Source organism: Artemia franciscana, chromosome 5, assembly GCF_032884065.1.
Source record: "Artemia franciscana chromosome 5, ASM3288406v1, whole genome shotgun sequence".
In the NCBI taxonomy this organism is placed as follows: Eukaryota; Metazoa; Arthropoda; class Branchiopoda; order Anostraca; family Artemiidae; genus Artemia; species Artemia franciscana.
This window is the reverse complement of record NC_088867.1, coordinates 26605876-26630590: the sequence shown is the minus strand read 5'-3', so window position 1 is coordinate 26630590 and position 24715 is coordinate 26605876. Positions and strand designations below refer to the sequence as shown.

The 24715-nt window shown below is 36.4% G+C and overlaps 1 protein-coding gene across 3 annotated transcripts in view; it reads left to right on the top strand.

Moving 5' to 3' along the window:
* Positions 1–24715, top strand: part of LOC136027186 (Na(+)/H(+) exchange regulatory cofactor NHE-RF1-like) — a 95390-nt gene that overhangs the window by 17033 nt on the left and 53642 nt on the right. The window contains exon 2 of one of the 3 annotated variants that reach the window (XM_065704195.1): positions 12033–12245. In XM_065704195.1, the coding sequence (XP_065560267.1) occupies positions 12042–12245 (204 nt within the window). In that variant the 5' untranslated portion in view covers positions 12033–12041. Of the gene's footprint in view, positions 1–11980; positions 12246–19500; positions 19634–24715 lie in introns of those variants that run through there. The other 2 variants (XM_065704196.1, XM_065704197.1) reach the window with 2 other exon arrangements.

Here is a 24715-nt window from a genome sequence, read left to right as displayed (position 1 = left end):
GAGGCCAGATATAACCCTATGCAAGATACAAAAGTTCGGCGATTTTGTCAGTTTATATTTTCTTAGGAATTTTTCACTGACAGGTCAGATCCTTAAAGAAAACTTGAAAATTTTCAGTGAAACAAAAAGTGTGTAAAACCAATTTATATAATTGGATTTTCAAATTACAGACTTTGGAACAACAAACTATATATAAACGTGACCAGGGTTATAGCTAGGAATTTGTAGGAGAGGGGGCTAGATTTCTCACAAAAATCAAAGGTTAATAATATATAAGATGGTATTTATCATTACCTAACCATAGATCTATGGCCTAATGCTTATCAAGAACTAGGTTTTGCCTGAAATTTCAGACATTAACTTCTAAACAACTCAGGGTGTTTCTTCACTTGAGCTGAGGCAGTAGTTGATTCTAACTTTGCCCTTGGTAAAAAGGGTGAGGATAGGGTTATGTTCTGCCGTTAATAACGCAAGCAGACTCGATGGTCTTAAAGGTAATTCGCTGAACACTTGCTAGTAGTAGTTTCTTGAATTGTATCTTCATAGTACCCCCTAGTGGGTGATCTTACATAAAGTTTTGAAACAAAATATTGAAGCAAACTCCCAAATTCATTTAGAGTTTCTGTGAAACAATCCATAGAGCTTTACCCACCATGGTGAATAGAATAATAATATAAAACGGAATAAATAGCTTCAAAGATGCCCCAAGTTGTATCTTGGTTGCTTTATTTCATTTGTAGTACTATGAGCTTATTCCAGATGTCACAAATGATACAGAAGAAACCAGCTTATTACATAAACACAAAGGATTAAAGCTACCCACCGAGAGAGACCAAAACTGCAAATCTAACACTTATGGAATATACACAAATAAATAATTTTATTTGGCTATAAAACGCATTTTATATAAATAAAATAATTATAATATATCACAAGATGTGAAAAATACATGGATTTTATTTTATAATATCAAATTCAGTTTCCTTAGCCCATTTTTTTTGTCAGAATATTTATCACCCTTTATGCATTGCTGGAAACATCTCTGTAAATGTTCAAACTTACAAGGCCATTCAGCCGAGTTTCTATCATTTAGTTTCTTAGGTATGTTTGAACTCTTCTTAAGGCCGTGATTAAGTGAACTGATGGAACTCGAAAATCCCATGTTAAATTGAAAATTTATATTTAAAAAGTACTCAAGTATTCATTGGCGGAAGATGCCGCTTTTAATATCAGGCCATAGCTTCTTGAAGATGCTACAAAATGTTTGAAAGGATTTTGCTCTATTTCCTCTAATTGCTTAGAAATCTTAGAAAATGTCTAGGTCTTTTTAACAAGTGTACTCGATAAAGGATATTGCTTTTAGAACAAAATCGGTACTGTCATGAGCAGAAGACAATAACCTGTAAGATGATTGGAACCATTTTTCGATTTATTTTCCTATTTTCTAACAGTCCCATAGAATATTTTCAGCTACCTGAAATTTTTACAAGTCGGTTGCCAGAAAGAATCGTTTCAGATCACCGATAATACCCCCAAGAGACCAAAATGACAAGCTGGTATAATCGGCTGCTTGTTAATAGAGTGTGAAATTTCCATAAATTATTTCAACGCAATGAAGAAACCTAGAAATGAGAAATAGTCAGGAGCCTTCAGTAAAGTTGTGCACACAAGGCCAAAATCATGGGTAAAATTAAATCAAAGCGAGGTATACATCTTAAAAGTGTTACCACACATAGACAGCGCCTTTGTAAAAAGTATTTGGAGCTTGGTAGATGTAAATATCCAAAATATCTAATAATGTGGTACCCTGAAGAACTAGACAAGTCAAGAGATTTAGGTAAATCGACAAACCTTGAGGCGGAGCAGAACCCCGTAGCTTCTTCCCCGTTGCCCTACCGGATCGTGACTGGTGGTAGAAACTTGGATTGCCGATGGATTTTTGATCCTGCATTTTTCGTGCGCGATCTAGAGACTTAAGTTTGGAAGCACAGGTGAGGAGGAAACAACCCGTAAAAATCATAGAACCTTAACAAAATTTACACCACCAGATTTAGCGTATCAGAGAATCCTACTGTAGTTTCAATCTCCTATCTATAATTAAACAAAAAAAAAAACAAAACAAGTTTTTTTTAAGTGAAAGGAAGGAGCGACATTAAAACTTAAAACGATAAGAAATTACTCCGTGTATGAAAGGGGCTTTTTCTCTTCAACGCCCCGCTTTTTACGCTAAAGTTTTTTACTGTTTTAAAATGTAGAGTTAAGAGAAAGAGTCAAGCTTTAGCGTAAAGAGCGGGGCGTCGAGGAAGAAAAGCCCCTTTCATATACGGAGTAATTTCTGTTCGTTTTAAGTTTTAATGTCGCTCCTTATTTTCATTTAAAAAAAAATTGTTTTTTTTTGTTTAATTTCTGGACGTCTTTGAATTAATGCATGGTTTGACCTTGGCTCTCCACATATAAATAATTAAAACGAAATTTGCATATTAATTTTTTGAGGCTAAATGGCTTTTTCACAGTTTTCATCGGAAGATTTTGAGAAAAAAGGAGCGAGGGAGGAGGCCTAGTTGCCCTCCTATTTTCGATTACTTAAAAAGGCAACATTTACTTATTATTTTTACGAACGTCTTCGTAAAAAAAAATATACGTAACTTACGAATTAAACTACGTAGCAAACTTCAATATTCGTATATTTTTATTGCGTATATGAGAGGGCTCATCCCTCGTTGATACCTCGCTCTTGATACTAAAGCTTAAATTTTGTCCCAATTCCTTAAGAATAACCCCTGAATCACAAAGGCCGTAGAATAAATAGTTGAAATTACTAGAAATGCTTTAGCGTAAAGAGCGAGGTATTACGAGGAGGTAGACCCCTCATATGCGTAATAATTTCTGTTCGTTTCAAGTTTTAATGCTGCTTATCACTCTCAGTAGAAAAAAACTTTTCATGTTTATTTTTCATTGTTTTTTTTTTAAATAATGCTAGAAAATCTTGCGCCCCCTCCATTGAAAGTCTCTTCCCCCATGAGAATTTCCTCATGGAAAAATCCTCCCCGGTAACCCTCTCCCCTCAAATATCCCCCCAAACCAAAAAAATCCCCCTGAAAACGTATGTACACATCTTAGTAACCATTACTATATGTACACACAGGTCAAAGATTGTAACTTGCAGCCCATCCAACGCGGACTGCGTGGGAGTAAGTCATCCCCAAAGACATAGTTATTGGGTTTTTCGACTATGGTGAATAAAATGGCTATCTCAGAATTTTGATCCGGTAACTTTGGGGAAAAATGACCGTGGGAGGGGGCCTAGGTGCCCTCCAATTTCCCATCACCCCTGGAAAAAAACAAATAAACACGCATCCGTGATTTGTCTTCTCTCACAAAATGCGAAATTCCACATTTTTATAGATTGGGGCTTGAAACTTCTACAACAAGGTTCTCTGACACGCTGAATCTGATGGTGTGATTTTCGTTAAGATCGTATGACTTTTAAGGGGTGTTTTCCCCTATTTTCTAAAATGAGGCAAATATTTTCAGGCTCGTAATTTTTGATGGGTAAGACTATTCTTGATGAAATTTATATATTTAATCAGCATTAAAATGCCATTCTTTTGATATAATTATTGGTATCAAAATTCAATTTTTTTAGAGTTTTGGTTACTATTGAGCCTAGTCGCTCCTTACTACAGTTCGTTATTACGAACTGTTTAAAAATATGGAATTTTGTGTTTTTTGTCAGAAGGCAGATCACGGATGCGTGTTTATTTGTTTGTTTTTTTGTTGTTTTTTTCCAGGGGTGATCGTATCGACCCAGTAGTCCTAGAATGTTGCGATAGGGTTCATTCTAACGGAAATGAAAAGTTCTAGTGCCCTTTTTAAGTGACCAATAAAATCGGAGGGTGCCTAGGCCCCCGTCGCACGCTAATTATTTTCCCAAAGTCTCCGGATAAAAATTCTGAAATAGCCATTTTATTCAGCGTAGTCGAAAATCCTTACAACAATGCCGTTTGGGATGACCTACTCCCCCACAGTCCCCGTGGGAGGGGCTAAAAGTTACTAACACTGACCAGTGCTTACATATAGTAATGGTTATTGGGAAGTGTACAGACGTTTTCTGGGGCGTTTTCATTTGGTTGGGGGCAGGGGTTGAGAGGAGGGGGATATGTTGGGGGAACTTTTCACGGAGGAATTTGTCATGGGGGAAGAAAATTTCCATGAAGGGAGCGCAGGATTTTCTAGCATTATTTAAAAAAACAATGAAAAAATAAATATGGCAAAGTTTTTCAACTGAAAGGAACAGAATATTCCTGTTATTATTTTCTTGTAAATATTAATTCCTGTAAATATTCCATAATAATTTCTGTTAAAAGGAACAGAAATTATTACGCATATGAGGGGCTCACCTCCTAATACCTCGCTCTTTACGTTAAAGTATTTTTAGAAATTTCAACTATTTATTCTACGGCTTTTGTTATTCAGGGGTCATTCTTAAGAAATTGTGACAAATTTTAAGCTTTAGCGTGAAGAGTGAGGTACTGACGAGGGGGTGAAACCCCTCATATATACAATAAAAATATGAGAATACAGAAGTTTCTTTACGTAAGCTAATTTGTAAGTTGCGTATATCTTTAACTAATAAAATTTATTTTTACTTAAATTTTAAGTAAAAAATTAAAAAAAAAATTTAAAAATTTTAAATCTTAGAATCTTTATTTTACTTTAAATAATAAAATTTTATTTTTACCCAGCCAAATATATTACTATTTCTCGGCTGAAACATCTCACCAAAGGAAGCTGTCAATCAAAACCTTTGACAAGACTTGATAATTGGTGCTATTTGAAGTTTTGACAACCAACGGTCTCTAGAGAATTAAAAGACAGAAGGCTAACCTAACTTCAATTTTGAAGCTCGATGTTTTCAAGTTCACTTAATCACGGCCTTAATGTGGAAAAACTCCTCTCTGCTGTGCTAGTAGAAACAATGTAAGAAAAATCTTCAACAGCACCTGCAGGTTGGGGAGAACCTACTGTCGCACGCATTTAGGGTGTCTATTGCATTTTTTTAGGATAGTTTCATTCTGTGGGCTGGGTTCCACAGTACTTGCGCTTGACCCAACTCTGACCTGGAAGCTGTTGTGCCAAAGCTCCAATTCTGCTGTTAAACTGCTCCACCCGATCCCAGGAAAGTAATCTGATAAAATTTAGCAAGCTTTTGAAACCTTTTAAATCTTCTAGAGATAGGGGTCTACCACTCGGTAAAAGACTTCCAAGACTGCAGAGTTTGTCTCTATGTCTTGTAAACATATTTTTGAGACTTTTGCCTAGGCAGTCTAATCAAGGAAGAAAAAGAAATCGACAGTCTCTTTGGATTTTTCTATCTGTTGATATATAAATTTTCTGATGGAGATTACCCATGTCCTTTTGATTACCCTAGGAAGCGGTATTTTTGAACCTATGTTTTCTGCCGTTGGTTCACAGCAATGAAGAATGTGTTTAAACTCTACTCTCAAATTGTCCTTTACTCTGATAAGAATAGACTTAATTTTCTACGGTGTTGACAGCACTAGCTAAATCAGCATCTTTTGTAGCCCCCTTCCCATGCCCCTTTTTGCTTCGATGATAATTGATCAACATTTTGAGATGACCCTTTGATTTAGCAAGGATAAAAGGGTTGATTTCCTTCGAGTTGAGGGGGGGGGAATTTCCAAGGGGGAGAAGTTTTTGCGAAGAAAAAATTTTGGAGGAAATTTTTCAGTGGAAATTTAGAAACAGGGAGAATGGCCTGTAATTTATGCAGTCTACCCTCTGTTCACATGCATTATTTGTTATTAGGAAATGTATAGAAATTGTTCAAGGGGATCTTTTCATGGGACAGGGACATTTTCTGGTGAAAATTCTCCACGAGGGAGGAGGGGGAACTCCCGGCTGAAAACGATCAGAAATTTAAAAAATTAAAAAAATGAAGTGAAATTTAGGATAATTTTCAACGAGGAAGGAATGATTGTGGGAGAGATCTCTGGGGGAGGGGTAATTTAAGCAGCAGTAAATTTTCAATGGAGGAACTTTTTCGTGGGGAGGGACTTCCCGGGGAAATTTTTTTATGGAGAGAGGAGGCAGATTTCCTCGGCATGATTTGAAAAATGATTTGTAGTTAAGTATATAAAAGCATGTTTTTTCAAATTAAAGTAAGGAACAACATCAAAACTTAAAACCAACAAAAATTATCTTGCTAATTAGGGGGTTACTCCTCCCTCAACTGTCGCTTTACGTTAAAGTTTGACTTTTTTGCCCAATCCTTTAAGAACAACTATTGAAACACGAGGGCCGTTTAATTAGAATAAGAATTTTAAAAAATTACAGATTATAAACTCACAATCTTCAGAGGAATAGTATTTCTATGATCAGGATTATCAATAGAGTGGCAAATTTACAATCCAGATTACAATTTCATGATCAAGTTTATCCGTAGCCTAATAAAGATCTGTTTCTTGCTTATTTCTAATTAACAGTTGATCCATAATACAGCAGAAAAAATCTGTAAACTTCCATATATGTCCCAGGGCTATATTTGGCCCCGTTTAGAAGAGGATGGTGTGAAATTATGACAACAGTAATAAGTAATTTCGGAAAGAACTTCTTTTTTCAGTTTGTTGCTTGAAGGAAGCATAAAATTTGGTTCATTTTCCATCAATTTTGTCAAATGAACATAATTTGCAATTTGTCTCATTTGCGCCACAAAAATTCGCCTGTGAACTACTGACAGAACCGAAAAATGGTGGAATTAAAAGATGCATAAATTTAAAAATTTATTATGTTTGATCGTAGGCAGTGCAATAGTGCTGTCTAAGAGGAGCAGTGTGGGCACAGTGTATTTTTTTTTCTCCAAGGTAGCCTACCTCGTATAGAAGGAGCTGTCGTAGAAACTTTGGAAGGAGTTCTGTCGATTGGAAATTGAAAGCTCTAGTACCTTCCTCAAGAGTCAAAAGTGATTAGAGGGTAACCAGCTCCCCTCCCACGCCCATTAATTCCTCCAATCACCATTTTGTTCAACATAGCTGAAAAGTCCAACAACTATGTCCCTTAGGATTTCACCCCCCCCCAAGCCCATGGAGCAAGGGATGTAAGTTATGTTCGTTGTTGCTTTTTAGTCATACTGTGATTATGAACTCATAAGGACAGATCACTTGAATAAATAATAAAGACTATATCACACTTGAATGAAAAAATTTCATCCATACAAACCCCCAGGTATTTAATCGATAAAGCACGCTTTAAAATTCCGCATTGCGTTACAATCTCATGAATCTTAGGATAAAAAACAAGAGATCCGAAAAAAATGACAAAATTTGACCTACCAAGGTTTATCTTAGGCCAATTTACCCTCAACCAAGAATGTAACCTATTCAAATTGTCTTTCATCGATACCAGGAATAATTCTTCTGTCTTTGCAGTGCTGGTAGCCACAGTGTTATCCGCAAATAATGAGAAAGTTTCATTCCGGAGACTTTTAGTCATATCACTAACACTAAACAACAATTATGGATACAATTAGGCATATCACTAATAAATAACAGGAAAAGAATCAGGTCAATAATAGATCCCTGTGGGACACCACAAGTGACTGGGCGCAATTCAGATTTTAAGCAATTTTTCTCTACAAACTGGTACCGGTTACTAAGGAAGCGCCGTATAAAATTGAGAGCTTTACCTCGGATTGCATACACCTAACTTTTTTCCTTTTTACACTTTTTTAAGTGTAAAACATGGTCAATTGTCTCAAAAACCTTTATTAGGTCTAGAAATACTGCACCAAACTTAAATCATTTGTCTAAAGCCACATTAATAATACTTGTCAAAAATATCAAAGCGTCCTTCGACTTCCTATTCTTCCGGAATCCGAACTGGTAAATATTCAAAAGATTAAACTTCTCATGAAATGTACTTAATCGAGAACTAAAGCATTTTTCAATAAGATGAGAAATAACGGGGAAACTGATATTGGGTGATAATAACAAATAACATTTCTATCACCACCTTTATAAACCGGTGTCACTATTGCATATTTCAAACAATCTGGAAACTGACCCTGTCGGAAGCAATCATTCATCAGTGATGTTAAAATGCTAGATATTGATGGAAAAATGCATTTCCGAATTTTTTAAGCTCATCAAGTCAATACCAGACGAATAATATTTCCACGGCAAACATGATATCCCCTAGCTTGCCCACGGTAATCTTTGGTAATCAACGATACATCAATAGGGGACGTTAAAGTAGATCCAAAAGATAGATCTTCCAGAAATGGGGAAATCATATCGCCTATTTTTTGAACATACTGAAATAAAATGATTCAGAAACTCATTACAAACTGTAAAACCATTTGCAGTTATGGCCTCATTTACTATCACTTCAGATGGTAGTATATTGGGACTGTGATCTATAACGCTAAGGATTATATGCCAGGTCTTCAATGGGTTACCTTCAGCTTCCTTAACCTTCATGCTAAAATAGCTTTTTTTTACCTCACGGAGAAGATTATTCAAGCTATTACGAAAAATATGGTATTGTTCTTTATTCTCATCCGTAGTTTTAAAGCTTGTAACGTAGACTACCTATCTCGTACATTTATTTTCTGAAGAAGGTCTAGTGTTATCCATAGCTTCTTCCTATTTTGTTTTCACCAATTCATATTCTTAACAATTCCTTCTTCCTTAGCCTTATCCAATAACTTACCGTAAAAAAGTGTAAACTCACTATTTGCATCATTTCTTCTCCAAGCAGGGGCATCCAATCAGTTTAACAAATTTATTATTTAGTTTTAGGAGAGATTTTGATCAAAATTTACAGCCCTTTCACTCAAGTCAGAAATTACTTGCTTATGAGTAAATACATCAAATTCAGCAAAAGCACTAAAGTGGTCAAATTCCACATTTACAACAACTCCCGAAGATCTGAAAGGTACATTGCAAAATATATTGGCCAAAAGCTTTGTGGACGTCCTAGAAACTCTAGTCGGTATGTTAATCTTAGGGACTAAACCATAAGACAGACGTAGATTTAAAAGTTGTGGAGTCACCAAAGACTCGATATCTAGCAAGAATATCTAGAATAGGGAGGTAAGTCTATGAACGAAGATTAAAATATTAAAAGCTTCAATGATGACAGTGATCGAATATGGTTCTGAAGCATGGGTGCTCCGAAAACGGACGAAGATTTGCTAGATGTATTCCAGAGAAATTGCCTGCGGATTGTTTTGGGTACCCGGCAGACTGACCGTATTTTAAACAGTAGGCTGTACGAAAAGTGTGGTTCAATCCTGCAATCTAGGGCTATTCTGAGAGAAAGGTTAAGAGGTCTAGGTCGCGCTCAGCAGATGAAGGATGACAGATAGCTGAAGATTGTTCTTTTCGGCCAACCATCTAGGGCTAAACGGAAAGCAGGTCGTCCGCGATTGGGGTGGGAGGGTGTTGTAAAGAAAAATTCAAAGAAAATGGGAACCTCCGTAGAACTTACATAGCAGCACTGTTATTAATGTTATAAGTAAATTATGATGTTGGTAAACTCCAGGATGAAAATTTGAGAGAAACTTTCCCGGAACTGTTTAATTCTAAACTGGAGAGTTTAAAATTTGATAATGTAGAAGATTGGTGTAATAACTTTAGGAAAATAGTTCGTCAAGTAGCAGATGTTGCCTTAAGGAAGAAAGTTAGAAAAGCAGTAAGGAATATTAGTGAAAATGCTTTAAGTTTGGCAGAACAGAGGAGGGGTTTATAAAGGGAAGTGTTGGATTGAAAGATCATAGGAGGATATGAATAATGTTACGAAAATAGAGAAAGCGTTAACATATGAATTGAGGAGGTTTAAGGTGGAAGCCATGGATAAAATTGCTGAAGATCTGGAAGATGTAGTCAGACGGCATATTAGTAAAATATTTTATTGGCGTGTGAAAGAACTGGAAGAGAATAGGCAACCTGGACTTCTCCCTATTAAAGATAGGAACGGAACCTCAATTAGTGATAAGGAAAAAGTTAAAGAAAGATGGGTAGAACCTTTTGAGAACGTTCTTAACCTTGATAAAATTAGAGGAAATGAAAGAGAATAGAATGAAAATAGTATTGACAATTTGGAAATAATGGAAGATTTATTCTGCGAGGAAGAACTAGAGCCAGTACTAAAACGATTAAGAAATGAGAAGACCTCTGGAGCTGATAGTTTAGCAAATGAGATTTTGAAATATGACGGCTGTGAAGTTAGTGATAAATTATTAGAAGATTATGAATATGATTTTCGAAAAAGGGAAAGTACCTAGTAATTTTAGGAAAATTTTAATTAAACCCCTTTATAAAAAGATTAAGTGAAGTGAGTATGTTAATTATATAGCTATTAAATTTTTGCAGGAAGCAAATTGCTTAGTAACATAACACTTTTCAGACTAATAGATGCTGTAAATAGAGTTTTAAGAGAAGAAAAGGGTGGTTTTAGGAGATGGAGAGGATACGTCGACTAAGATTTCACCGTTAAATTAATAATAAATTGATAAGTACCTAAGACATCAGACCCATTTAGTCCTAAATTTCATAGATTATGAATAAGTGCTTGATTCAGTCGATAGGAGAACTTTAGCGTTAGTCCTATCCTTCGACGGTATTAAATACAAAAACAAGTATTTTTTCAACTGAAAGTAACGAAGAATATCAAGATAAACAAACAGAAAATATTCCGTACACGAAGTGTGCTGCTCGCTCATCAACCCCTCGCTCGTTATGCTAAAGTTTTTTAGGGCTTTAAAAAAATCTTCCTATTCCAACTCAGCGGGTCCTTGTGCTTCAGCAGGTGGTCTTAGATTACATTTTCACAAAAAGTCCAACTTTAGCGTAAAGAGTGAGGACTTGAGGAGTTCATAAAGAGTTTTTTAGAGTTCATTTACTATTTACCGGAGTCGCTCTTTACTTAGAGTTCGTTACCACGAACTGTTTTATACCCGATAAATACATTAATGTGATTAGTAATTTGTACGAGAAAAACATTGCTGCGGTCAAGCCAGGAAATGAGGTTAGTAGCTAGTTTCGTATTGAATCATGAGTTAAGCAGGATTGAGTCCTATCCCCATTTTTATGGATCACCTTGATGGATTTTGTAATAAGGAACACGGTGAATTCTCCCCACCAAACAAAATATCTGGATACGGGCTTGCTTACCTTGGTAGTACTATTAATAAAGATGGTGGATTCAGAGAAGATGTCAAATGTTGAATATCCAAGGCCCAGGGTGTTCTTTTAACAGATGAAAAATATTTGGAAGAATAGAAAGATATGTTTCCGAACCAAGATTTGAATATTGGAAGCTAGAGTAATGACAGAGGCCAAGTATGGTTCTGAAACGTGGGCACTCTGAAAAACGGAGAAGGATTTGCGAGAAAGAGCCTCTTAAAGTGTTCTATACAGGACAGACTAAGCAATTTCTAATATCGGAGAATAAACGATTCCACACCTGAACTTCCCTATAAATTACGAAAGTCGAAGCCTCTCATGTGTTAAACGCATCGAATAATCATGATCAGTTGTATTGTGTTGTGACAGAGTAACTCGGGGGCGTATTTATTTGGGCGAGGTGACTACTGAACTTGAACTCCCCCCAGAAATATTTTCTCTAACTCGTAAATTGGTCGTAAAAAGGCAGGTAAAAAAGTCAACCTCTTTTGCAGCACCACAAATTATTTTGCCAAAGGTGCAGGAAAAGATTACTAAATTTGTGATGGACCTCAGTGACCCCGTATGGGTAACCTTTATGTATAAAAACTATATTGCATAGCTTTTTTATTTTATATGCTCTGTCTTGTTGTTTTTATTTGGTGCTCAAAGCCATGAAATACCTTTGCATCTCCATTACGCTAACGCCTCTCAATAAAATATTTTAGTGAGAGTGCAAACACGCCGCACCTTATCTATTAGAAAAGTTTTGCGTCAGAAATTTTCTGGATTTATTGCCAGTAATTGTTCTAGCTGAAGTTTTGAAAGTGCTTTATTTTTTCTTAGGTTTTAAAAATGAGCTATCAACCTCGTTTATGTCATGTTATAAAAACAGATGATGAAGGTTATGGATTTAACCTTCATTCTGGAAAAGAAATTAAAGGGCAGTTCGTTGGCAAAGTTGATTCTGGATCTCCAGCTGACAAAGCCGGTCTGAAAGTTGGAGATAGAGTTGTGGAAGTAAATGGAGTTAATATTGCAAATGAGAACCATAAGCAGGTAATCATTTTTTTGTGTGATTATAATTTGCTTTTCTTGATCATGAATGACAAATTTTATCAACTTAGAGAGCCAATTTAATATCTTGATTAGGGACAACGCTTGGGGTTGCCTATAGTAAAGGTCATAAGGATTCAATGTTTTATTATTTATTTATTTATTATTTTTTCCCAGAAGCACTTCATATAGAAGGGTGTTCCTATAGACTTCGGATGGGGCTCATTTGGTTAGAAATTGGAAGTTTTAGCGCCTTTTCAAAATTGATTGGATGGGACTAGCCCCTCCACCCCTCATGCCCATTTCCCCGAATGCTTATCGAATTTTTGAACTAGTCTTTTTGTTAAAAAAAGTTCAAATATCAGATAGCAAAAACACGGGGGGTTAACACCCCCGGGACCCGGGGCAAGTGCTGTAAGTTGTGCCCCGGGGCCATATAAGATTTTTATGAAAGAGGTGTTCGTATGAACTTCAAAGGGGGCTCATTTGATTTGAAATTGTAAGTTCTAGTTTCCTTTTTAAGAATCAAAAACGATCAAAGGGCGCCATCCCCCCATGCCCTCTTTTTTCCAAGTGTATCCGATCAAAATTTTGAGATAGAAATGTGGTTCAAAATAGCCTAAAGATCAAATAAAAAAAAAAATTGGATAATAGCAAAATCCCTTGAGCCCGGGGGCATAGGTTATAAATTATGTCTCAGGGGCACGTAAGGTTTCTATGAAGGGATCGTCGTATAAACTTACTTGGAAGGCTATTTGATTGAAATTCGAAAGTTCTAGTTCCCTTTAAGAGTCAAAAGTGATCGAAGGGTAACGAGCCCCCCCCCCCCATGCCCACTTGTCCCCAAAGGTCTCTGATCGAAATTTTGATATAGCTATTTTAATCTAAATTGTGCAAAGATCATATAGCAATGCCTCCTGCGTTGACACAGACCCACCTAGATTCTTTTAGGCCCCCCAGGCCTGGGGGTATGGTTTATAAGCTGTATAAGTTACATTGGAGCCATATAAGGCTTTTATGGAAGGGGTGATCATATAAACCTTGGAGGAGGCTCATTTAATTGGAAATTGAAAGTTCCTACTCCATTTTTTTTTTAAGTCATGAGCTATTGGACAGCAACCAGTCCCCCTTCTCTCCTCACGCCCTTTTTTCCTAAATGCTTTCTATCAAAATTTTGAGTTAGCTATTTTCTTCAAAATAGTCCAAATGTCAAATAACTTTGGTTCTGGGTTTTAAAACTCCCCAGCCCTTGGGGAAAGGGCTACAAGTCATGCTAGTTGCCCATCATTAACATATAAAGTTTTTATGGAAAGGGTTGTCGTACCAACTTTGGAGGTGGCTGTAAATAGGAATTTCTTGTGCCCTTTTTAAGAATCAAAAGTCAGCAGGGGGTAGCAAGCCCCCTTCCTCTGCTCTGCTCTTTTTTCCCTTAAGGCATTCGATTAAAATTTTAAAATGGAGCTTCTGTTCAAAATCGTCCAAAATTAAAAAAAACTGACTTAGAGGTCGAAACATCCCCATAGCCCCCGGGACAAGAGTTTTAGCTTATGCAAGCTGCCAATTGTTAACATATAAGGTTTTTATGGCAATTGGTATTAACCAAGTGGCATATAGCGATCGCAAATTCTGTCGGTCCTACTGTTGGTCTTTCTGTCTGTCGTTCTTTCCCGGTTTTGCTACTTTAGGCACTTCCAGCTAAGCTAGGACGATGAAATTTGGCAGGCGTATCAGGAACCGGACCAGATTAAATTAGAAATAGTCGTTTTCCCGATTTGACCATCCGGGGAGGAGTGGGGGGGGGGGCTGGTTAATTCGGAAAAAATAGAAAAAATGAAGTATTTTTAATTTACGAATGGGTGATGGGATCTTAATTAAATTTGATGTTCGGAAGGATATCGTGTCTCAGAGTTCTTATTTTAAATCCCGATCAGATCCGGTGACATTGGGGGGAGTTGGAGGGGGAACCTAAAATCTTGGAAAACGCTTAGAGTGGAGGGATCGGGATGAAACATGGTGGGAAAAATAAGCAGAAGTCCTAGATACGTAATTGACATAACCGGAACGGATCTGCTCTGTTTGGGGGAGTTGGGGGGGGGGGTTAATTCTGAAAATTTAGAAAAATGAGGTATTTTTAACTTACGAAGGAGTGATCGGATCTTAATGAAATTTCATATTTAGAAGGACCTCGTAACTCAAATCTCTTATTTTAAGTCTCGACCAGATCTAGCGTCATTGGGGGGGGGGGAGTTGGGGGGAACTGGAAATCTTGGAAAACACTTAAAGCGGAGAGATCAGGGTGAAACTTGGTGGGAATAATAAAAACCTTTCTAAGATACGTGACTGACATAATCGGACCGGATTTGCTCTCTTTGTTGAAGTTGGGGGGGGGGGGGTTAATTTTGAAGAATTAGAAAAAATGAGTGTAAGCTTATTTTTTCAACTTACGAACGTGTGATCAGATCTTAATGAAATTTGTTATTTAGAAGGATCTTGTGCTTTAGATTTCTCATTTTAAATTCTGACCAGATCTGGTGACATTGGGGGGAGTTGGAGGGGAAAACCGGAATTCTTGGAAAACGTGAAATTTGAGGTATCTTTATCTTACGAATAGGTGATCGGATCTTAATGGAACTTGATATATAGAAGGATCGTATGTCTCAGATACTCCATTTTCAATTCGAATCGGATGCGGGGACATAGGGGCCTAGAGGGGGGAAATAGTAATCTTGGAAACCGGAAATCTTGGAAAACGCTTAAGAGTGGAGAGATCGGGATGAAACTTGACAGGAAGAATAATCACAAATTATAGATATGTGATTGACATAATTGGAACGGATCCGTTCTCTTTGGGGGAGCTAGGGGGTGTTAATTTGGAAAAATTAGATAAATTGAGGTATTTTTAACTTAAGAACGGGTGACCGGATCTTAATGAAGTTTGATATTTAGAAGGAACTCATGCCTCACAGTTCTTATTTCAAATCCCCACAAGATCTGTTGAAATTGGTGGGGAGTTGTAGGGGGAAACCGGAAATCTCGGAAAACCCTTAGAGTGGAGAAATCGGGATGAAACTTGGTGGGTAGAAAAAGCAAATGTCGTAGATACGTCATTGAGGTAACCGTACTTGATCCGTTCATTTTGGGGGAATTAGGAGGTGGGGTTCAGTGCTTTGGTGAGTTATGTACTTCTCGACGTGTTAGGACGATGAAAATTGGTGGGCGTGTCAGGGAGCTGCACAAATTGACTTGATAAAGTCGTTTTCCCCCGATTCGACGATCTAGGGGGGCTGAAGGGAGAGGAAAAATTAGAAAAAATGAGGTATTTATATCTTACGAGTGGGTGATCGGATCTTAATGAATTTTGATATTTAGAAGGACCTCGTGACTCAGAGCTCTTATTTTAAGTCCCGACAAGCCTCTGATTTTCTTTTTAAATCTATCTATTGATTTTTTGAATTTTGCTAGAGCTCATACCATATGAGCTCTTGGCGCTTGGCCCTTCTGGCCTCGTCACAAGTGCCATACGGTCTCTTAGCTCTTGTTTCGGAAGGGGTGATCGTACAAACTTTGGAGAGGGCTCATTCGGTTGGAAACTTCTGAAACTTCTAGCTTTATATGCCAAAGGTAAAACAACAGTGACTCTAGGGTTGCCAATCTCCCAGCCCCTGGGGCAAGGGCCATAAATTCTGCCAGTTGCCTATTGTCAGAGACCACGCTATTGCATTGCCTATAGTAAAGGCCATTAGGCTTTCAATGTTTCAATTCGGTATTCCAGAGGCACTAAATATATAGAGGGTGGCCGTATAAACATCGAAGGGAGCTCATTCGAGTGGAAATTGGAAGTTCTAGTGCCCTTTTCAGAGTCAAATGTGATCGAAGAGCAACTAGTCCCCACGCCCTTTTTCCTCAAATGCATCCGATAAAAATTTTGAAATAGCCATTTTGTAAAAAAAAAATAGTTCAAAAATCAGATAACAAAAACTCAGGGGTTGACACAACTCCTCAGAGCCCAGGGGCAAGTTTTGTAAGTTTTGCCTGGGGGGTTTACATGGTTTTTATGAAAGGAATGATCGTATTAACTTCATAAGGGGACCATTCAATGAAAATCAGAATTTATAGCGCCCTTTCAAAGAGTCAAAAGTAATCGGAGGGCAATTTGCAGTATAGACCAGAGATCATATAGCAAAAACTCCGGGTTCGATACAACCCCCCAGAGTCCGGAGGCAAGCATTGTATTTTATACCCTAGGGGCGTATAAGGTTTTCATGTAAGGGGTGGTTGTTTAAACTGCAGAGGGGACCTATTTGACTAGAAATTGAAACTTCTAGTTCCCTTGTAAAGAGTCAGAAGTGATCGAATGGCACCTTATCTCCCCCTTTAAGCCCTCTTTTCCCCAAATGTATCTGATCAAAGTTCTGATATAGATATTTTGTTCAAAATGGTTCAATGATCAGATAACAAAACTTCGGGGTCAACACAATCCCCCAGAGCCTGGGGAAGGGTTGAAGGGTTAAACCGGGGTGTATAAGGTTTTTACGGAAGAGCTGGTCGTATAAGCTTCGGAGGGAGCTCAAAGTATAAGAAATTGAAGGTTCTATTGTCTTTTTTAAGAGTCAAAAGTCATTAGAGGGCAACTAACCCCCTTCGCTCTTTTCTCCAAATGCATCCAATCGATTTTTTTTAGATACTATTGTTTTCAAAATAGAACAAAGATAATAAAAAAAAACTCCTGGGTGGGCATCCCCCCCAGTGCCCGGGGGCAAGTGTAATAAGTTATGCCTCGGGGGGATATGAGGTCTTTAGACTTCAGGGGTGGATCTAGAACAATTTTTTTGGGGGGGGGGCAATGTGACATGGGAGGCAATGAGCAAAATCTTGAGGGGGGAGGTAATGTGACAAAGGTGCCAGTAATTGACCAAATTGACGAATTTATTCTGAAAAAGATTGAAAAGCAGAAAAAAAAGAGAAAGGGGGTACCAAAAAATCTAGGGGATCCCCCAGCCCCCCTGGATTTGCCGATGATAGACTTCTGAGGGGGCTTATTTGTTTAGAAGTTGGAAGTTATAGTTTTGTTTTAAGAGTCAAAAGACAAATATAACCCCCCTCCCACACCCTTTTCCCCCAAATTAATTCGGTCGAAAGTTTGGAATGGCCATTTTGTTCAAATTGGTCCATGGATCATATAACAATGCCTTTGAGGTTGACACAGCTCCGCAACACCCAGGAAATTATTACGTGTATAAGTGGGGTCGCCTTCGCCGAAATACCTCGCTCTTTACGCTAAACTTTGATTTTTTGTTCCAGATATCTAGGAATAACTCCTGAATCCCAAAGGCCGTTTAATTAGAATAATAAAGCTCTTTTAAAAGTTCTAAAAAGAACTTTAGCGTAAAGAGGGAGGTATTGAAGGGAGGTTGACCCCCCTCATATACATAATAATTTCTGTTCGTTTTAAGGTTTAATGTCGCTCCTTACTTTCAGTTGAAAAAGTTTGTTTTCTGTTTTTATTTAATCGTGGAAAGTCACGTAGTCCATACAAGATAATCAGTCAATATGGATTTTTATCTTATTTTATACTTCATTAAACTAAGTTGATTCACTTTGACTTTTCATGAAATTATGTTTAGTGATGTATAATTGCGTATCAGCTATGACGAAGGCGGTAAATCATAGTGTAGGCTGGGGGGTGCCAAGTTTTCAAAAGAGCACATTTCGATGCCCAAATTGCCTAACTTTAGATGGATGTAGAAAGGGTTAGTGAGGAGGGGTGTATGGCATCATCTTGGGAAAATATTGATTGACCAACTAAAAGCCAAAAGTGGATACAAAAAAGATTCTATTTGGGCCCCAATTTTTTCCCAATTAACGGGTAAATCCGATATTAAAGACTTTTTCCGATCAGTTTGTTAGGTTTTCTCAGTTTATTACGTTTTGGATTTGTTACCTTACCAGCTTTACTTATTTGTTTGTTTATTATCTTCTACTTAATAACTATGTTTACAAGTGTGCATGCTCACAGGGAGGATAGGAATACTTCTTCAAGATCAGTCAGAAGGACCTTCCTTGGAAAATTTTAGGTCCTAAGCAAGCATTTTTTATATTCTCTAAGGTTTCGGAAAAATTTGCCAAAAGACAAAAAAAAAACGAACATAATTTTATGTTCAATTTTTTAAGGGCCAAGATATTGGTTGCTTAGTGATTTGTGTGTGATTGTGTGTGCCTCTACTAATTTTAGTTACAAGTTAAATCTAACCATTATATGGACACAGGGTTGTTAGCCCTTTGGTAGAATCCTAGAACTGGGGCTGTTGAGAAGGAAACATGTTAACAAAACGGTTCTTGCTTCTTAATATACGGAATAATTATAGCTATTTCTGACTGCGATTCCGCCATACTTTACCCCCAACTTCTCTTAATTTGCAAATATGAAGCTTGAATTTTACATTTCTATTTTTGTTTTTCGTTTTTTAATTTCGTCAGCCTTGATTCACTTTACGGGTTGAAGGATTGAACCAAGAGTGACGCATGACAAAATGCATGGGAAATACATAGTTTGGGTTACATATTTACACATTAGGGGGAGTATGGAGTAAACTATAATGGAATCGTAATCAAAATTTGTTAACTACGATTTATTCTGCATATTATGAAGTAAAAGTTGTTTACTTAACATGTTTCCGTCTCAACAGCCCCAATTCTAGGCTTTTACCACCCCTTTTTTATTTTCTTTCTTCATATGTTGCGACCATCGATGTATCCAGGGGAAGGAGGTTACCCTGTTGACTCCCCCCTCCCGAACTCTTTGTTCAAATCGTACAAAAGTAGCAACAATTCATTTAATATATGTCCAACGGAAGGTTTTTCTAACCCCTCCCAATGCCCCCCTCCCGAACAAAAAGTGCTATATCCTGTATACCTTTCTTTTCTATTCATTACCTGCTTCTCAAGTTTTATTAGAATGATTTTGAAAAGGAGAATTTTATGTGGAAACATATTGCTCAACAATATTCATGAATAGTTTAGGCTTTGATCCCGGATCTTATGATTCTAGTGGCTGAACCTTAGCTACTGATCTTCCCTAAGACTCACACACAAGTCAAGGTCCCATCAACCTATTGCTTTCATTTGCTAATAGTGTATGAATTGAAAATAAGGTCCTTTTTATCGTCGCTGCAATGACCTCCCCATGGTTGTTTTGGATTTGCATCAGAGTTATGCAGGATTATCTTCAGGGTATCTGTCTCTTAACCCAATAGTATTTTGGTTGTACCCGCGCCTTGCGGTGTAGTGTAACGATAGGTAATTACGTGTCTTAAAAGTTGTAGGCACTTGTTTCTGATTTAGTCGTAATTCTGGTGTTTTAAACGAAATTTGACGGCTTAAATTTCCTTGTGGTAAGCTCTATATTTTTGTGGCATTTATATTTCAGATTTAAATGTAATTGTTAATTTAGACATGAGAGAAAACAATCATAAGATACGAATAGATTCCTTAAAATTATGCTTTAAATAAAGCTGCTTTCATAAAGTCTTTTTAGAAGTTACGTCAGTGTGTTTATTCAACATTGAGATAAAGTAAGAAAAAAGCTTACCCCTTGGAAAGGAAAAACTTGTTGTTTCAAGAAGGAGTTAATATATATATATATATATATATATATATATATATATATATATATATATATATATATGTATATATATATTTAGATATTTATATATATATACATATATATATATATATATATATATATATATATATATATATATATATATATATATATATATATATATATATATATATATATATATATATATATATATATATATAAATATATATATATATATATATATATATATATATATATATATATATATATATATATATATATATATATATATATATATATATATATATATATATATATATATATATATATATATATATATATATATATATATATATATATATATATATATATATATATATGTATATATATATATATATATAGGTCTGTTTACAATCTAAATGCTCTGTGTCCCAATAGTTTGTCATATCTTATTGCTGGCGAGAGGGGGATCTTATAAGTCTGATCTAACCATGAATTTCGCATATAATTGAATAATAAAGTATGCTTTAAGGTACAACCATCTGAACACTCAATATACATAAGAATTTATCAGGTCCTCTGGTAAGAAAATTAGATTGTGTTATATTATTTATTAAACCGAATTGACATCTTTTATCTTTATTAATACTTCAAGTTGAATAGATGGGAATGTATTTTGGTCTTTAAGCTTGTCTGGTTCAGTGCAAATTTCAAGACCGTCTGTACAACCTTAAATATACACTCAAGTGTTTCGGCGAGTGTCATATATTTAACAGCAGAGAGGCTCTTAAAGCAACGTCTCGCCTTGTTTTCTGCGCTATTATACTGTAAAATAATCAAGTAATGATCCTGATGAAAGAACAAGTTTCAGTATGACATTTTGATTTTTAAGTCCGTACGTTATTATTTAAATTAACGTCAAGTATTCAGCATATATTTATTTTCTCAAAAAGAAAAAGTAGGTTATTTTTCATAAATAGAATATCTTCTATTTTTCTTGTTTTTAATTCATTCAAAACCAATGGTATTTAGACTTCAGGCTCCAGGCCGCTGGGTGGGGGAGGGGCACAGTTGTCCGTTCATAATTTCTCCTTTAAATTCAATGATCACTGGTTCAATACGATAACTCCGGTGGGAAAACTATCAAAAAACAAAACGGAGACAAGAACAACAGCTAAGAGCTAATATGGCACCTGTGAAGAGGTCGGAAGAGCCAAGAGCTCATATGGCGTGAGCTCTAGCAAAATTCTAAGAATCAGTAGATTGATTTAAAAGGAAAATCAGAGGCTTAATGCCGGTCGGGATTTAAAATAAGAGCTCTGAGACACGAGTTCGTTCGAAATATCAAAATTCATTAAGATTCGAGCACCTTTTCGTAAGTTAAACATACCTCATTTTTTATTATTTTTCCTCTACCTTCAGCCCCTCAGATGGCCGAATCGGGGAAAACGACTGTTATCAAGTCATTTTGTGCAGGTATCTAACACGCCTACCAATTTTCATCGTCCTAGGCGTCCAGAAGCACCAAATTCGCCAAAACACTAGACCCCACTAACTCCCCCAAAGAGAGCAGATCCAGTCCGGTTGTGTCAATCGCGTATCTACAACATGTGCTTATTCTTCTCACCAAGTTTCATCCCGATCTCTCCACTCTAAGTATTTTCCAAGATTTCCGGTATTCCCCTTCAACTCCCCCCAGTGTCACCATGACATGATCGTGTCAAGATTTAAAATAAGAGCTGTGAGACATGGATTCCTTCTAAATATCAAATTTAATTAAGATTCGGTCACCAGTTCGTAAGTTAAAAATACTTAAATTTTTCTAATTCTTCCGAATTAAACCCCCCCCCCCCCCCAAATCACCCAAAGAGAGCGGATTCAGCCCGGTTATTTCAATCACGTATCTAGGACTTGTGTTTATTCCTCCCACCAGTTTCATCTCAATCTCTCCACTCTAATCGTTTTCCGAGATTTCCTGTCCCCCCCCCAATATCACCGGATACGGTCGGGATTTAAAATAAGAGCTCTGAGACGCGGTATCTTTCTAAATATCGAATTTCATTAAGATCCGATCACCCATTCGTAAGATAAAGATACCTCATTTGCTTCAGTTTTTCCTCTCCCTCCAGCCCCCCAGATGGTTGAATCAGGAAAACGACTGTAATCAAGTCAATTTGTGCATGTCCCTGAAAAGCCTACCAATTTTCATCGTCCTAGCACGTCCAGAAGCACCCAACTCGCCAAAGCACTGGAAATCCCCCCAACTCTCCCAAAGAGAACGGATCCGATCCAGTTACGTCAATACTTGACGTAAATCTAAAACCTAGATGAAATCTAAATCTAAAATACAATAAATCTAAAATACTTGACGTAAAAATCTAGAACTTGTGCTTATTATTCCCCCCAAGTTTCATCCCAATCTCTTTACTCTAAGTGTTTTCCAAGATTTCCGGTTTCCTTCTCCAACTCTCCCTAATGTCACCGGATCTGGTCGGGATTTAAAAAAAAAAGAGTTCCAAAGCACGAGAGCCTTCTAAATATCAAATTTCATTAGGATACGATTACCTGTTCTTAAGTTAAAAATACCTCATGTTTTCTAATGTTTCCGAATTAACTGTCCCTCCACTCCCCGCCCCAGATTGTCGAATCGGGGAAGAAACTATTTCTAATTTAATCTGGTGTGGTCCCTGATACGCCTGCCAACTTTCATCGTCCTAGCTTATCTGAAAGTGCCCAAACTAGAAAACCGGGACCAACAGACCAACAGAAATTGCGATCACTAATGTCACTTTGTAAATGTCAAGTGCCATAAAAACCAAATAATCACCTGTTGTGCGAGGGTTCTTGGGGATCCAGAAATTAATAAGACCATTTTTGTAAGGTATTCCTCCGCCTTATGCTAGTTATTCTGCACCTTATTATTTTAATGGATATGCTTTATAGATTTTAAATATTTGGGATCAGCATAAAATATAAACTCTTTTGATGCATATATTGTTTTCAAATTACGTTTTTTAGAGTATCTGATACTTGGCACGAGTCACTCTTACCACGCACTACGATCTGTTTGCTAATAACCTACTAGTATATATTCGTGGGGAAGTTCGAACGATTTCAAAACTAAAAGTTACAATTTATAAAATGTTTTTTTGATAAAAATCATTGACTTTTTTGTATGATTGCCAGGTATGGCAAAGAACTTCCTGATGATATTAATAAGCTCTTTTTGGTTTTGAAACGTATATTTCATATTTATTTTATAGACACTCCGAACCGAGGCTCTTGGTAATGTTGGGAATGTAGACTAACGGTACTTACGTGTTATAGGGACCACACCACGGAAGTGAAGTTAGGTTAATTCTAATGAAATGTATCGAAATATGTTGAAAATATAGGACTTCAGTAAAAAAAAAAATTATGGAAACTACAACAGAGAATTATGGAAAGCAGGCCACCAAGAACGCATTTTATTAAATACATAACAACCTCTATACATTAAATATCTAATAAAAAAAAACTACAAAGTTGTTTCTCTCGCTCAGGCTAAGCTGATTATCTCCTAGTGGACACAGAAAACCGGTTTCGTTACAGATCATGAACAAAGTGTTTTCGGTATAACACATAAGTATCCTTTAATAATTAGGGTACAAAGAGCATGACTTCCCTATTCAGGTATCTAATAATTTCTGTTCGTTTTGAGTTGAATATCAGTTTTCTTATGGTAAATTATAAGTTCATTATTGGTTTCATGTGTTTATTAAGTTTGAAATCTGTTTCTTTTAAATTTTAGTTCATTGTTCGTTATAATTTCTGGTAGTTTTTCTGGGTACTTTTGTCTTATAGTCCCCACACTAAAGATCTTGTATCGCGAACATGAGACAACAACTGGTTTTCAGGGTCTTTATACCAGACAGTATTAGCTTCGGCTTGGTGGGAAACTACATTTTGGTTATATTTTAATTGAGTATTTAGTTGGTACTTTGGTTAGGTTAGGTTAGCTTAGGCTACGTATGTAATATGATTCTTTGGTAATAATTAACCCTTTCATAATTCTTTGGTGTAGTTCTCATAATTTTGTTGATAAAGTATTATATTTTCATCATATTTTTATTTTATTTCACTAGTATTAACCAAACTTCACTCGACAAAACTTGAGTGTGATGGCTATAAGACACAAGTGCTGTTTTATGTTTTGCTCTGCTAAAGATATAGCTTTGCTCTTCACTTTTGTTAGAAACATTTGTTCATTTATTTATTCAATATTTAAGCAGAGCCAACAGAGAGCTAATCTCGACGCGAAGGCTACCTCTCATCAAATACATTTTAGCATACACCCAAAAATAAAAGTAACACAGCAGAAAAGAGAGAAAAAAAGACAAAGAGTGGAACAACTAGAGCAGGAAAGGGACAAAGGAGGCACTTTCCAGTTTTTTCAGTCAGATAATTTTTTAGTCAATGAAAAAATTGTTGAAAAATCAGAATCCCATTGTGAATTGGCCTTCAGGTGAATCTACATTCCTGAAACTGATACAATTTGTAAAAAATTGAACTTCTTAGATATAAGAATCTTTTAACCCTTTAACATTCGACACTTGCTAAATCCAAGCTATGTTTTTACATAGGCTATATTTAAGACTATCAAAATATCTGCATAGACTCCAATAGAAAGAGAACAAGAAAGAAAAACAGGGGCAAGTAGCAAAATCAATACCTGAAATACTTTCTCAAACACAAAAATTATCTTGAAAAAGCATTCAAATTGAGAAATAGATAAGCAAAGAGCTATGAATTGTTTCAGGTTTCTGGGCAGTAAAAAGATAAGGGACAAGATTTTTTTTACATTCTTTTAGATAGTAATACAATGCTTTTTAGG